This window comes from Clupea harengus, chromosome 19, assembly GCF_900700415.2.
Source record: "Clupea harengus chromosome 19, Ch_v2.0.2, whole genome shotgun sequence".
NCBI classification, from domain to species: Eukaryota; Metazoa; Chordata; class Actinopteri; order Clupeiformes; family Clupeidae; genus Clupea; species Clupea harengus.
In genome coordinates, this window is record NC_045170.1 from 16,623,442 (window position 1) to 16,639,508 (window position 16,067).

Sequence of the window (16,067 nt, forward strand, 5' to 3'; positions counted from 1 at the left end):
ATTTATTTAGAGACGTTAAACACTGAATGGGGTCAAATTGACCCCAAACATAATAGGAGGGTTAACATATAATGTGATAGCTACTTCAAGAAGGAAACTTTCAGGTGTCTTAGCCAGCATGAAGAGCTATAAAAAAAACTGAGTATACTCCATCACTCATGCTATCTAAAAAGTGTTATGTCCTGAACTCATTTTGAGTATTGTAGGCTTTGTACAATACAGTACGATCATAAGACCAAAAAGGTTGTATGGAAAGTTTTGGGGAAATGTCAGATAATCTATACACTTTTTAGCAGTGCACTGCCAATCTATCATTTACATGTGATGGTATACATCTGAAACCACTGAACCTAATTTGGGAACTCATTAAAAAAACTTGGCAGACGGAGGGGAATGTGACTTTAATTTTGAACCTGGTGGCCGGCCTCATTTGAGATTTCGCATTTGGAAAAGAGGCAGGAGAAATCCAGCACTGTCTTCGCAGACATGGTCGATTTCACAGGCTCACGCAGCTAAGACTAATGCCCTTGTAGTGTACAGTCTCCTCCAGAACCTCATCCGCACTAGTCACCCGATCTGCCGGGTCTTTTTGCTCTTTATCAGACGGAACAAATGCCAATGGAAAAAATGAATGGGCTGTCTTTAGACAAGACAGGAAGTCTACCCATCTGGGTTTTACCTTTCCCTGGTTTGTATGGAGACCTGGAGCAAAAATGGAGAGGTCTTCTCTGGAGTAGACCAGGGTGAGGGTGGTGATAATAGGAGAAAGTGGTCCTCTGTAATAGAGTTACATCTCACACGTCCAGTGCGGCTGGTATTTAGGCTTTGCTTTTTGCCTCGTATCAAAGGAGCCCTCTGTCTGTGCACTAAAAGGATTTCTCTCTGTAAGTGTAAAAGGATAATTAACCATTGAGGATCCTTCCCTCTGTCACATTGTGGTGTGGCTAACCGAGCCGTTTAGGGGTCTTTTCACACAAAATAGTCGGGAGGAGAGCCTTTGAAAGCTGGTAATGTCAGATATACATCTGCATGAGTAGGTTGGCCTCCTAAAGTTCCAACTTAAGCAGCACTTTTGAAAGGAAGTGAATTTCAACGTTATTGGCAGGATTCTTATTCAGTGAAGAAGAAAAAAAAATAAGAAATGCCATGACTCCAGCCTGTACATCATAGCGTTTAACCACTTGGGAAAAGTTCACGGGTTTATAAACATCAGACTGACCTTGTCTAGTTCTTAATATTTGCTGTAAACAGAGCACCCCACTTTGAATAGAAACTTATTACAATGACAAAATTACAGATTCTTATCATCTTGAGAAAGCCCCAGAATAGTTTGTTTGAAGAAGAAAAAAAAAGAAAGCTGATGTACATTTGTCCTAAATTTAATTTTAAAGGCTGATGTTTTCCAGACAGCTAGCCATCACTATTTCTCCCATGCTCAAATTCCACATTCGATTCAGAGTTGTGTTACATTTTGTAGTGTGATGACATAAATGCATAACACTGTCAAGGTCTGAGAAGAAGGCAGTCTGTCAGAGCCAGCACTTGATCTAAGGATTGATGCCAACCTAGTAAATTAACCGTAATAATTTAGAGGCAATTTCCCTCACTTTCCATCATCATGAAAAATGACACCCCATAACCGGCACATACCAGACAGGATTTATTAAAGCACCGATGGTATTGGATGGCTTTTTAATATAAATTATCACACATGATGCCTTTGTGTTTCCAGTAGATGGGAGGAATAATCTATGGACAGGCACTCAAGGTGCTGTCAGATCTGATGCTAGACAGCTGATCTGTCAAGCTTCACTGGCTGATGAACTCAGTGTTTTGGAGACTTCCTATATCAAACCGCAGAGCTCTCCATGTGAGGCAGTGTGGCACTGCCAAGTCAGATAAGAGGCTTTCTCAGCCCATGCACTCTTGGAATCTACAGCAGGACATCTGCTACACTTGACTACATAAACGTTCTTTGGCCAAGATTCTTAAACAATGCCCAATGATAACAAGTGAAAGATCTTTTGTGAGTCTTGAGACAATTTCTTACCTAGGTGAACTCACTTGATATTTCATGCCGAGTTTAAACTGTTTAGACAAGTATATTCAATAGGTTAAATCTCTTATACAGTATGCAATACAAGTAGCCTAAATGAATCGCTATTTGAATTCCTTTCAATTAATTATGATTTTCATGTAGAGTACTTGTTTCATTGTAGAGGCATTGGTTGTATCTAAGCTGTGACTTATAAAGCTTTATTTTTACTTTTAGTTTGTTTTTTGTAGTGAGGATGCGGTCCCATTCCCCATCAATGTGGAGTTGTTCTTAAGATATTTCACATTTCAGTGTAAAACTTGCAAAATGATATAGGCTGCGTTTTTTTCTAACATAAGAAACTTCTAAAACATTTCGTATTGTTCATAAAACATATATTAAAATGATATACACAATGTGCAACCTAATTGCAGTGGACCCTGATTTACAATGTATGCTTATTTTACACAAAGCTCCACCCAAGTACAACTTACGGTGTTTTTTTGTGCTTGCGCCACCATGAGGTAGGGAGGCAATTCAACACAAGTGCATTCATCTCTTTCATTATAAAACTTGTTTGCCGGAGTCTAGTCTATGGTCTAGTCTGCGGGAGCCGCCATATTGTCATCCCTGAAGAAACGAGAGGTAATTCACTGTGTCTTTCAGACTTGTAATACATGTTCCCCCCTGCCTAGCACTATATGAATGATGTTATTGATGTGTGAAGCGTCGCTAGTATCAGTACTCGGTGCGTGCGAATTTCCGAACGTTTAAAATTAGTGGGCATCCAGCTAGTGCGCTAACTAGCAAGCTACCGCGGTGGCGCTTTTAGCAAGCTATACAGTCAGCTAGGCGTTAGAGCTTTACTCGTAGCCTGGAATTTCTAGATTGTGCCTCTACATTCTGGATAGCACGAGCAATCTTTTGAAGAACCAGCACTAGTTAAAGTAATACATCGTGTTAACTTAGTGATAGTTCAAATGATTATTGTGTAGCAATGGCGTGTAAACTGCCTACACATTATCCTAGACTTTAACCGATTTTCATCATCTGAAGATGGCTGCATCCCCCAAAGCCAGATCCTCCAGTCAATCATGTTCTTCACAAGCAGCGATAACGTTGCAATTTTCTCTTGGTCAGTCGGTAATGTTGACAAGTTGGTTAAATGCATGTGGGTCGTTTTTGTTGAACGAATAATTTCTTAAAACATTAACTAGTATTGTCGTATCGTTCGTCGAGAGACGGTCCGGCTACAACTGGTAACATTAACGTTAACTAGCTAACGTTAGGCATCTAGTAGCTAGCCTAGCTATCCTATCTAACTTATCTGTAGCTCACTTGGTTGTTGGATGGCTAGTCACCTTACTGAGCAAGCTAAATTGCTCGCCTAGCTTTAAGGCCAGCTTGGTCTAAGTGGAGAGTTAATAACGTCTCGCTCATTGTCGATGGTTCCAGTGTATTTTGATGCATTTTAGTTATGCTAGCTAACGTAGGTTACGCCGAGCAATTAACACGGTAAAGAGGCGACTACGTTAGCCAGCTGTATCCTCTTGAAGTCAGTGTGAGCTGGCGCTAACTCCTCGATACGAAACATGCAAGTGCATCTTTGGCAGTGCCGACGCGTTACTGGTTAGTAAGGTAGGTAATGGTGGTTAGCAACAGCAGGCACAGTGACCCAACAAGCCAGTTGTGTTGAAGCAAAAAAAAAAAAAAGCCACTTGTGGAAGAGTGAGTGTTTGGTTACCCTCCTTCATGTAGTGGGTGAAATTAGTTCAACCATTCATCACCCTGGTCAATTTATTGCAAATCTACCTCTAACTCTGCGTGACCATTTTTTCACCGATCTGCCCTCCAGGATTATGTGCCAGGAGCCGCAATAAGTGGTTGTTTCTGTGTATATATTTAGGCTTGTGTTCTTTAAGACCATCCAACATTGCTCATGCTGAATGAACAGATAAAAAAAAAAAAAAAAACACCAGGCCGCAGAAGATCTAGGCCATTATCTTTATGGCAAATGTAATCCACCACATGTATTGTGCGTCTAACACATGCATGATATAATTAATGTTCATGTTCACTCCACACATTTTTGCCTCTGGTGATGCTTTTGGGCAATATTGATACACAGTCTGGGCTGTGCACCCTATTTATCACTCACCAGCTTCTCAAATCTTCTGACGACTAATATTATATGCGCCCCTTCTAACTTTTTAGCTGATTCATGGTTTGCATAACCCAATTCTGCTCAGCATAATGATAATTATGATGACCCTTCTTTCCTCTGTTGTGTCCTCCCAATCTACACCTCCGCCCGCCCACCCCTGTTTCTCTGCCGATGACTCCTGTTGAGCCAACTCATTCAGCTCTGGCGTACGTGATGACACTCCACTGAGGCCCAGAGTGAGGCCAGGTATTGATCATGCCAGCCATGAACTCGAGTGTACATCAGGAGCACTGATCGATCCACCCAACTCTCAAAAGATGGGCAAGGAAGGGGTAGTTTGCCTTTTTGTCATGGTCTTCACATTTCCTAGATTTGAATCAGTGAGTTGAGGAGGTAGAGTGCATGGTGTCACTGGGCGAGCTGTGACTTTGTTTACGAGAGTACATATCTGTAGACAACTTGTTCTGGGTATTGGATGGGAAATAAACCAAAGGTTCCACCCATACCGTTTACGACCAATCTTGACCAGAGTGTATTTCGGCTTCCATGTTTGCCTCCCTTCTCCTCTTAAAGCATTGGATTTGATGGTTTTCAGAAATGATCAAATCTCCCCCACCCACGTTTCAGCGAAGATGAATAAGGCTATGTTATATAAGGCCTATGTAGCCTGTTCAAAGTTTCTGTAATAAACATTTAGTTAGTTATACACTGAGTTAGTTAGTTCCCATCTGTCCCACCCCACCTGCAGGCCAGTGCTTACTGCTAGAGTGAGGATGGGTGTCACCATACACCGACCAGCCTGCCATTGGCGTGTGTTCTACTTTCACTTGACCATCACAGATGCTCTGCTCCCTTGTCTTGGGCTAATATTCCATGCTGCTGCCAGATTGTTAGCATTCAGCCCCCTAAAGATCACTAGCATAGTGGTTCAGAGCGGCAAGCAAACCAAAGATAACGAGATTGGGGCGGGGGGGGGTCGAATCTCCGTTTTGTGATTCTGGAAACATCCTTAATTGATGAGCTTGGGAAGATGACTAAATGGGGAAGGAAAACATTTGGCCGCCTCCCTTCTGTTGCTCAGCTCAGGTTCAGATACGGCTGTTGAGTACGGCTCTTCCTAGGCCTCCGTATGCAGTGGCTTCTGATTCCTGTATGTAGAGTAATTGGATGTAGCCTACTCTTATGCTGAGTGCCACCTCCCACCTCACATCCCCCCTAAGCTCCAGGTAAATAAAGCTGCTCTGCCCTGGAGGTGGCACAGACCTTGTGACCGATCACAGCATGCAGTGACATTTATTTATGAGTCCTGCCTGTATGAAAGTAGATCAGGAGACCTCTTTTGTCTAACTCTGGAACTGTTGGTTATCTCTCTGTTATAAGGCGCTTTTCCTTTGCAGGAACGTTAGACAAGAGATTTATTTTTTTAGACAGCGTTACGATTACCTCAAGGTCAAGAAGAATTCTGCCATAAAGTTGCTAAAGCTCAATTAAATTGCTTCAGGGCAGCTGTAATTACTTGGTAAATGAATATACCAGCGCCACAATTATTAATTAAAGCCTATATTTCAGCTGGTGTTCATTCAGTTGCCGTAACCTCAACAAGCTACCTATGTATGCTACAATTTCTTGATCTGTATGCCGTGTGTAACCTGGTAAATCTAGCTCGGTTTTAAAAATGGCACCTGCTGTCTTCCCCTCACGTTGTGCTTAACCAATAAGCATTAACCATCACTGCGAGCTCCACCCAGCTGATTCAGGACCGCACGGGAGTACCTACCCTGCAGTGGGCACTAATATTGCCCCAGAAAACTGCCCTGAAAGAAGTCCTACAGGGGCGGTTCCTGCAGTGGAAAGGTGCTGGCCCTCTTAATACGGCCCGCGAGTTCCTGCAGTGTATGAGAACTTATTCTCTGAAACATGCAACACAGCCTAAGGTGTAGTTTAAGTTCAAGTTGTGAAAAGCTGTGCGAGCTGGAGCCCCGTGGTCCAGCAACAAGAGCAGGGTTCGCATTGGTTCCACCTCTGCAGTCTCAGAACTATTGAAAACAGGAAATGGTTTCATCTGAGGCGTGGAATACTTTTCTTTCTCTTTTTTTCACCATCCCCTTTTAAAGTGAGTCTTTTATTTGTAAGCCCGTATTTTTAGTTTGTGCACGACATATGCAACGGTGGCTTTTGTGAGTGCGAGGAGGCCGCATGCAAAGTAGGTCATGGGTTTCATGCCTTCAGCGATGTTGCCGTAGCGTGGTGCTCCATGGGACGATGACGTGCATCGCCAGGCACAACTCTAAACTAACTGATGTTGGGGTTTTTTTATACCCCTTTCTTGCTTTCTTTCTTTCTCTTTTGCTCTTTTTCTGCATCCAGCCTTGAGCACAGAGTCACCACGTCCTCCTGGTCATGTCTGGTCCGGTCACCAGCCGATCCCGGGTCTACCCCGACGTCAACACACAGAGGCCGCGCGAGTACTGGGACTATGAGTCGCACGTGGTGGAATGGGGGTGAGTATGGATGGATGGATGGATGGATGGATGGATGGATGGATGGATGGATGGATGGATGGATGGATGGATGGATGGATGGATGGATGGATGGATGGATGGATGGATGGATGGATGGGTGGGTGGGTGGGTGGGTGGGTGGGTGGGTGGGTGGGTGGGTGGATGTTGAATGAAGGTGGCTGAGGGGATGAGTGGGTGGTGCGTGTTCAGATGGAGATGTTTCAGAAATGCTATGAGTGTGTATTCAGTAAGAGGTGTGTTGATGCCAAGGCTGGGACACAACATGGGGCACACCTCCATTTGACGCAGCCCCAGCAGTGGGGGTTATGGATTCGGGTCATTTCCTATTCAATCTCTCCCAACAAGCCCTGAAATCACATCTTATTTGGGGATGTACAGAATGGAAACAGAAGGGGGTTGTACAGTAGGAGATTGGGGGATACAGATACCATGTGGGGTGTGGTGGTGTGTGTAGAGGGCAGTATTGGTTTGGTGAATTGAGAGGATGAAGTGGTTGATGGGGACGGTTGCAGAGATGGTATAGGGTGTGGTTTGGCCTGTGCTGTTAGGCAGTGCTTTCCCCAGCCAGGCCTGTCCTCCTTCCCACACCCTCCCCACTGCCTGCCACTGAGGCTGAGACTGCTGCAGGTATTTGCTTCCATGTGTGCTTGTTTTATGGCCCGTCTCTAACCCAGGGATCTGCTGGAATGCACTGGCCTCTTCACTGCAGCAGGGCTTGCATTCGAACAGCCGCAGATCACGCACTGACATTTACTTTCTCTCTCCATTTCTCTCCCACTTCTCTTTTTTTTCCTATCGGTATATCTCTGCCTATCTGTTTATTTCCCCCTCTCTTTCCTACCACTTTCTGTTTCTCTGTGTCCCTCTCTCTCTTTCTCTGTTTCTGTGTCTCCCATTTTTTTTTCCATGACTTCAGGAATCAGGATGACTACCAGCTGGTGCGAAAGCTCGGCCGAGGCAAATACAGCGAGGTGTTTGAGGCCATCAACATCACAAACAATGAGAAAGTCGTTGTCAAAATACTAAAGGTGAAAACAACAAAAGCACTGCATGGCCTCCATGCCTGACCATGGCTGGAGGCTTTTTATACCCTTTTCAACTCCCCTCCTGGTCAAAAACAGAAACAAAATTGTTATCCTATTCCTGTTCCTATTCCCTCTGACATGGAGGAGCAGGAAATGGAGAAAAATCTGTTATTTTGATTTATTAGTGACTGCAGGCTTTTGGGGGGGGGGTAGATGTCTACAGAGAGAAAATCCTTCTGGATGAAGTCCAACTGTTAGCAACCTAATGAAGCTCTTTTCCCATTCCTGCCTAATCTACCCCATTGTACATGCTTATTTTAACGTTTTAAGGACGAAGGGGGTTTTCTTTAGCCTTTTGCTAAATGCCAGAGATTTTTTTTTGTGTTTTTGCTTGGCTTTTTCTCAAAGCTGTTTCAGTCAAACATGTGCTGGATGTGTGTCTACGCCTGACTAAAACATTTTTTTTTAGCACTATGAATTAAGGCAGAGCTTTTTTGAGCCCAATGATTGTTTCTAACCCTTGTCAAATTTTATGGACGAAGAAAAAACATATTTGCTGTTTTATCCAGGATCATCAAATGGATAGGCTAAGCTTGTCCCTTTGATTTGAATTTGTTGTTTTGTTTCTTTCGCTACGCAGCCAGTAAAGAAGAAGAAAATCAAGCGAGAAATTAAAATTCTAGAAAACCTGCGAGGGGGCCCCAACATCATCACACTCTTAGACATCGTCAAGGACCCTGTGGTGAGTGCCCCGGCAGTCTCCTCCAAATAAACATTACTATCAGTAATCAGGTCACCCGGTGGCAGTCGGCTGAAATGAGTGATTTTAATCTACCTCCCTTCTTGCCACCTCTCTCTCTGTCTGTGCCTGAACTTTGTAGTCTCGGACGCCAGCGCTGGTTTTTGAACACGTTAACAACACAGACTTCAAGGTAAATGCTACATTCTCTATTGTGTGCCTGTGCTCTTTTTGTACTCTATACTCCCAACACGTGAGTGAAATAACCAAACCTTTTCCCTTTTTTTCCCCCAGCAATTGTATCAAACGCTATCAGACTACGACATACGGTTCTACATGTACGAGATATTAAAGGTAAGCGCTCACTTTCTGTGTCTGCTTTACCAGCCTCTTTGTCCCTTTAGATGACCAGGACGCCAAAATACGATTAGATACGTGTCCGAATAGTCCCAATGAAAACGATCAGTTGTATATTATGTTTTTTATCTTATTTTCCGTCTTCCCTCCCACACAGCCACCCCACCCCTCTTTATAATATGAGCATAGTACTAAACTGAGTTATAAGACTCATGCACGCTTGGAAGAGCAGAAGGACTTGAGAGAGTGTTAAGAGTAGAGATAAAGTCTTGAAAGACTTGCAGATCTTTGTACACATGAAGGCGTGCCTATATGAATAGTCACTCTGGTTACGGCTAAGAGGCCTTGGATGCTGTGCATGGGTGCTAGGGACCGGCGTCCCCCCCTGGCTTTAGCTTAGTGGTAGCCACAGGGATTTAGCCGTATGGCGAGGGCTTCGCAGAGGCCTGCTAGCCCCATATGGAGCCGACATGTGTTAAAGTCGTGAGGATTTATTTGTGGACGGAGGCCCGCCTGGTCGCCTCTTCTCCTCAACCTCGCCTCTCCCCTTTTCTCTCCCTCACTCTGGGGCCCCACCGCTCGTGATTCCAGCCTCAGCTGCTCTTTGTTATGAAGTGCTCGAAAACGGCACCACTGGTCATCTTTATATTTATACCCCGAACACACACACACCCACGGTCACACATATATATATACACACACATACACACACACCCACGTACACCCACACCCACATACACCCACACACACATACACCCACACCCACACACACATACACACACACACATACACATACACATACATACACACTCCTTTTTTCCCCAGCTGCCTTCATGTTGGCCAGCCATTTACTCTTCTTGGTTTCGCCGGCGCGTGTCAAAGGCTCCAGTTTGTGTGACACTCCAGTATCGCAGCGTATAAAGAAACAAGGCCCTCACTACTCTCATTTCTCCAGTAGTCTCCTGCTCTGCTCCAATGGGCTTTTTTTTTGTAATCTCATTGGCTGGGACGGATGCCAAAATAGGCCCCCACCTCTATTGATAGGCCGGTTAATTGGTCATGTGGGGGTTGGGAGGTGAATGGGGGGGCGATGATGACTTCTGCCAGACTCAGGTGTGTTAAGCTGGATCACTGAAAGCCCAGGGAAACGGGGTCAAGGCAGTCGGTCAGCCCCTCCTCCATCCACACCTATTGGTGTACAGTTACTCTGTCACCTGAATATGTGATGTAGCAATGGTTGCTAAGGTTAGACATGGAACTTGATGTGCCATGTTGGCAGATGGCAAATGGAGTGCCGCCCCCCCTTAGTGTGTTCAGTTGACTTCTCTTGTGCAGAATGTGACTTGAGCAGTTTGTCAGTGTCTTTTACAAAAAGTTTAATGTTGATGGGAGGAGCATTTCTAAGTTTACAGTCTTTGGCAAAGAACAGTTGAAATCCATCTTTTTGCCCTCTGTGTTCATAGGCCCTGGACTATTGCCACAGTATGGGAATCATGCACAGAGATGTTAAGCCACACAACGTCATGATCGACCACGAACACAGAAAGGTAATTTTCTTTCCTGATTGGCTTAAGTCTAGTACCTGTTATCTGTGCACCCATAGCCCTGATTTGTCAGTGGTGAAGATTCTCTACATATCCTCTTGTTCAGCGCTTCGTGTTGGTACTAGGGATGTCAAAAAAACAACAGTGCCAAGTAGCCTTCAGGTAACAAAGAAAAAGAAACGACTAACATTACAAAAAAAGAATAGTGGCGTGTAGCCTTCATGTATTTAAAACGAACATTACTGGGCTTAATTACGATCAACGTGTTATGATGGCGCAGCATGTCAGTTGTGGTACCTAATAAAAAAAATATGTAAATGGGACTAAAGGTAAAATGACATTTCAGTCATCACTGACTAAGGAAACGGCATAGGCCGCATACACAGTATACTAACACACACACACACACACACACACAAACGCGCACACACATGCCTCCTTATACTAAGTGCAAGCACTATCACTCCAGCTGCACCAGTGATCTTAAAAAAAAAAAAAAAAGATCTGTGTTTTGTGCTGGTAGGCGTTCTTCTTCCTTAGCATTTAACAGCGTACTACAAACACTTGTAGGAGTATATGCTGCCCCCGTCAGGTCTGGAAGAATTGCATCTCCGGTACCTACGGTACTGTAGAAAAACAAGTAGTCAGTTTTTAGAATTTTGGCATCGACTTGGTACCAAAGCATTGGTTCTGGTGACATCCCTAGTTGGTACCATTTCTGAGGGTTTAATTGTAACTTTTCATTCAGTTGTTAGGGTAATCATGTTTCATTCAGGTAAGACTAATTTAGAGGCAAAGTTTGTTTCCCTAATCCATCCTTAAATGGCCCAGGGAACCAATAACACATTAATTTGCTGGCAAAAACCATTTTGCCATTTTGCACCCTTGACTGACAGTGTGGTTTTAATCATGAGGTAACATGACCTAGCCAAAAAGTTCCTTTAAATTATTTTTGGTTTTGTATTCTTTTTATCTGAATTAAATACTCCCCTTTCTCATACATGCATATAGATATACACGTATTGGAAGATTGACATGCTTCTGTTACAGTGAATGTAACACACCGACCGTAATACTTTTTCAGCAGCAGTGTAATTGGTTTATTAAGTTTATTAAGACTGGCAATAAAGGGTCATATAGCGACTCCACCAGAACGCCATGGGTTCAGGTTTGACGAAGCATATGTGGATGGAATGATTCCTTTAATGGTTCAATGACCTAACTGATCCCTGTTCTTTGGTCGCAGCTCCGTCTGATAGACTGGGGTCTTGCAGAGTTCTACCACCCTGCCCAGGAGTACAACGTGCGAGTGGCTTCCCGATACTTCAAGGGCCCGGAACTGCTGGTAGACTACCAGGTCAGACACACACAGCTTCTCCTTTTCACAAACACTAAAAAAAAAAAAAAAAAAAAAAACATCTTACTGCCACCTTTCTCTTCTACTCACTGTTCATCCTTAGGTAGATGGGCCCTCTCTCTGAGCCAGGTTGTGCTCATATATCTTCCTATAAACTAAATGGTTTTCCTTGCCACTATATCCTTGTCTGCATCTGGATGTTTTGTCTTTGAGGTCTTTAAAATGCCTTGAGGGGGTGCTCATTGTCCAAATACAAAATGTAGATAAATAGCAGTGTTTCCCTCGGGTATGAAATATACTTGTGATGGTAGCTGTTTGAAAGGGCCGGCATTACCTGCTGGCACAAAAATGGTCAACTGCATGCGACAAAAGACAAATGCGTGACGCAATATTTTGATTTATCGAATATTTCTATTAATTTCACGTAATAATTCACAGTACCAACCCTCCTTCCATCTACCCACATAGGAAGAGTAAGACAAAGAATAAAAACAAAGATGCCACTGTTTGGAACTATGCTGCTTGGTCACCTGCTGCTGTTTCTAGCACACTTGGACCTGCTGCTGCTGATGCTGCTGCTGCTTCTACCTCTCCCTCAGCATCTCACCACTTGTGCCAGCAGCTTCACTGACTGACTGGCTGGATTTGAGAAGAAGCTTGAACCTAATTTGGCCTCTTCATTTCGTGTCTCTGTTGAATGCTATTATAATTTCACGTGAAATTAACTGACGCATTTAATGATTGAGGCGTATGCATTTATTTATTGCCATTTTTCACACTAAATGCTAACGTTGGGCAAGTTACCGGAGGTGTGGTGCAGCGCTCTTCCTCATCCTCTCCTCACACCGTATCCTCTTAAAATCCTCTTTAAAAAATATTTTTAAATACTCATTGCTGCTGAATAAATGCATGAAATATTATGTTTAATTTAATAATGTTTAATAACCTTAGGTTAAGTTAGTCTTTCTAACTGCCATAGCCCAAAGACTAAATAACTAAATTATAATCTTTCTGGGATTTAGCCAGGACAATTTAGCTGCATGTGGCACAATGGTCATGTTACGTGTGCAGAATACACTCTTGAGTCTTGTCGCTGCCAACGCAGCATAGTTGCAGCTTTCTTTGAGAAAAGCAGTTGCTTTCTCAAGTCCGTGCTTGTAAAATATCTATCGTGTCCACAACTTCGAACGTAATACCAGGGAACCTCTCTCTGTGTTCCAAGCATGTGCGATTGTCAGTAGACCATTCTCGTGATGGCAGAACGAACAGGTGTGGGTGTGGTAGAGAAGGTGAGATTGTGCACTAGTTAATCGCAGATGGCTTCGTTCTCTTGGACAGATAAAAAAAATATATGATGTCCCGCCATATATGCTTTGACTGCCGTTAATATACCTGGGTGGCTCGCCCTAGTGAAGTCTTAAGTGTGGGAAACACTGAATACACTTGTGAGTTTTTAATTTGTTTCTCTTTTGTGTTTTGTACAGATGTATGACTATAGTTTAGACATGTGGAGCTTAGGATGCATGCTGGCCAGTATGATCTTCAGGAAAGAGCCCTTCTTCCACGGACATGACAACTATGACCAGGTACGCCTATTCACATGTGCACTGGTGCAAACACACACACACACACACACACACACACACCCACCCTATTCCATGCAGAGCTTTTGTTTTGTACTGGTTTTATTTTCAGACATTCTATAGAACGTTTTATGTATTCCGCCACTGGTTCTGTTCGTTTTGCTTACAAACATGCCTGGCCACCAAGTGGTTTTCCCTCAGTGGAACAGGTAGAACCAGTGTTACTGCCACCTGCTGTCGGAGTCTCATCCTTCACCTTCTCTTCTTCCATGTCTCTCCACCAGCTTGTACGAATCGCAAAGGTCTTGGGCACAGAAGACTTGTACGACTACATTGACAAGTACAACATTGAACTAGACCCCCGTTTTAATGACATCTTGGGCAGGTGGGTTTGTCTCTAGTCCTTTTCACATGACATGTGAGAACTACATTTTTAAATGACTGTGGGTGAGTCTTCTGCCAGAACACAGATTGACCAATAAAAGTTTGTTAGGTGCCAGGCCAGTAACGTATAGATACTTTCAGAAATGTCACTAACATGGAGTGTATTTTTCACCTTGTGCCAGTACTCTGCAACAGTACTAAGAAATGAATCTGTAATGTAAGGCGTCTCTCTGATCAGACCATTGCAGTGACTTACATTTGGAAGTTTTGTGTACCGAAGAATAAAAAAAGAAAATGCAGTTGCACAGTTGAAACTTGGCATAGCCTCCTCTGTCACGTGTGCTCATCTCTCTCTCTCTCTCTCTCTGTGTGCAGACATTCTCGAAAGAGGTGGGAGCGCTTTGTGCACAGTGAGAACCAGCACCTGGTGAGCACTGAGGCCTTGGATTTCCTCGACAAGCTGCTGCGTTACGACCACCAGGCGCGCCTCACGGCCCGAGAAGCCATGGAGCATCCATACTTCTGTGAGTCTCCCTCTCTCTTACCCCCTGGCCTGTGACCCCACTCACCCTAGACTAAACAAACACATAAAAAACTGTTCCATAATGCAGTTGAGACCATCTTTTGTTTCCATAACAACTTGCGTTGGGTACCTACAGTTAGGTATAAGTACTAACCAGACACTTTTAGGACCCATGCGGTTCAGTTTAATCAAAAAATATTATGGTTTACCTGTCGTGTCATTCAGCCTAGCCTATTTCACTGTGCTTGATTACGCACATTACGTCTCTTTACTGCGTGTCAGCATCAAAGGTTTTGGCGCCGTGTTGACGTCACCGTTGGTGCACGCAATCACCAACATTCCAGCGCCTTAAGGGTTCTTATTTCCTGCTCCTGTGGCCAACCCTTCACATCCCTGATCTGTGTGCTTTCCAACTTTCGGGGTCACTCTTAATCAGCTGAACACAACTGACTGTGTTGTGTTCCTGCGAGAGGTTCAAGAGCAGTATTTCAAAGATATTCCGTGCAGGCTGGCCCTAGGAGCGGGACCTGAGTTAATGTAGTCCTGGTAGTTTATTGCAAAAGTATTTTCCATGGAAGCACTACAAAAATGAACAGATGAATTTGGCCCATTTTCTTCTTTTTGATCTTCATTATCCTAGTACATGCCTACAGCTGTCATGTCATTGGGTGATGCTGCTCGCGCTGATGTTCTGAGTTGTGTGTGTCTCCTATCAGATCCCATAGTGAAAGACCAGGCCAGGATGGGCTCCACATCAGGACTGTCAACGGGCTCCACCCCTGTCAGCTCGTCCAGTATGATGACTGGTACAACAAACACACACACTCACAGCCACATGATTACAGTTACTGGTCAGCCATAGCTTGAGTTCCTGTTTTTGACATAAAGTGGAACTGGGAAAAGTGCACATGTACTTGCCCTCATGCCATACATTTCTGTGTATAGGCTCTTAAACAGCCAGTGGTTCAGGCCTATAGCTCTCTATTTCCCTTGACCAAGCTCAAGTATCTGCTAGTTTTGCAGGTACATAGGGAAGGGAAGACTGTTATCGCCAGTTATGTTAAAACTGCTGGATAACCCCCCCCCCCCCCCGTCCTTGGTTTGTGTTGCAGGCATCACGTCCATGTCATCCTCTCAGCAGCCGCTGGGCAACATGGCTGGCTCCCCGGTCATCTCGTCCCCCAGCGCTCTGGCCACACAGGTTCCCGCGGCAACGGGGGCGCAGCCCTGAGCCGCTGTGTCGATGCTGCTGTCGTCGTCAACTCCCCGCCCTCCCCCTACCTAACCCCCCCCCGGCCACATTTTTACGTCGAGTATACCGAACCAAGAGAAGAGAACAGACAAAATTAGGTTCCTTTTTTTGTTTTGTTTTATTTTCCATACAATAATTATATATTGAAATTCGGGCACAAAAAGCAGATGGTGTTGCGTCTGTGTCCGGATTGAAACGAGTGTAGCTGCGTTCTTTGATGATGACAGTGTCTAGAAATGCAACTACAATGTAGAAAATGAAAAATGGATAATAAAATTTATTTTATATGTCCCTAAAGTCCTTTTCATTTTTGCTTGTGACTTGTGTTTAGGGGGAATGACTTGATTCCATTTGTTTTGCTTCCTCTGCTAGTTTCTTGGGCTGCTATAATTAGGTGGGACTCCATAACAGATTATCCTTGTCCTATATTCCTCTGGTAAAGATGTATAGTTGTATTGTAATTGAGCTGAGTCATTTTAGCAGCATCTTAATACATTGTTAGTTTAAGCCACTATGAACCAATATAGGTCAATAGGTTGCATTTTTTTCTTTCAATGAGAGTCGTAAAGAGGATACTAAGAA

The 16,067-nt window shown here is 43.9% G+C and overlaps 1 protein-coding gene across 1 annotated transcript; it reads left to right on the top strand.

Annotated features, from left to right (window-relative positions):
• The first annotated feature begins 2,555 nt into the window (after window positions 1-2,555).
• On the top strand, window positions 2,556-15,782 carry zgc:86598 (STKc_CK2_alpha domain-containing protein). The gene is made up of 13 exons (XM_031586561.2): window positions 2,556-2,680; window positions 6,567-6,700; window positions 7,638-7,749; window positions 8,387-8,488; window positions 8,628-8,678; window positions 8,780-8,839; window positions 10,306-10,389; window positions 11,633-11,743; window positions 13,228-13,329; window positions 13,611-13,711; window positions 14,086-14,234; window positions 14,950-15,039; window positions 15,346-15,782. Exons 2-13 carry the CDS (start codon window positions 6,600-6,602, stop codon window positions 15,462-15,464), a joined length of 1,182 nt encoding a protein of 393 aa, XP_031442421.1. The 5' UTR covers window positions 2,556-2,680; window positions 6,567-6,599; the 3' UTR covers window positions 15,465-15,782.
• Window positions 15,783-16,067: the final 285 nt, after the last annotated feature.

Excerpts from the sequence above, each read along its gene's own strand:
- zgc:86598 (XM_031586561.2), top strand. The coding sequence starts at position 6,600 with ATGTCTGGTCCGGTCACCAGCCGATCCCGGGTCTACCCCGACGTCAAC. Across the intron at positions 8,489-8,627 it reads ACATCGTCAAGGACCCTGTG|TCTCGGACGCCAGCGCTGGT; the intron begins GTGAGTGCCCCG and ends TGAACTTTGTAG. Across the intron at positions 13,712-14,085 it reads TTTAATGACATCTTGGGCAG|ACATTCTCGAAAGAGGTGGG; the intron begins GTGGGTTTGTCT and ends CTCTGTGTGCAG.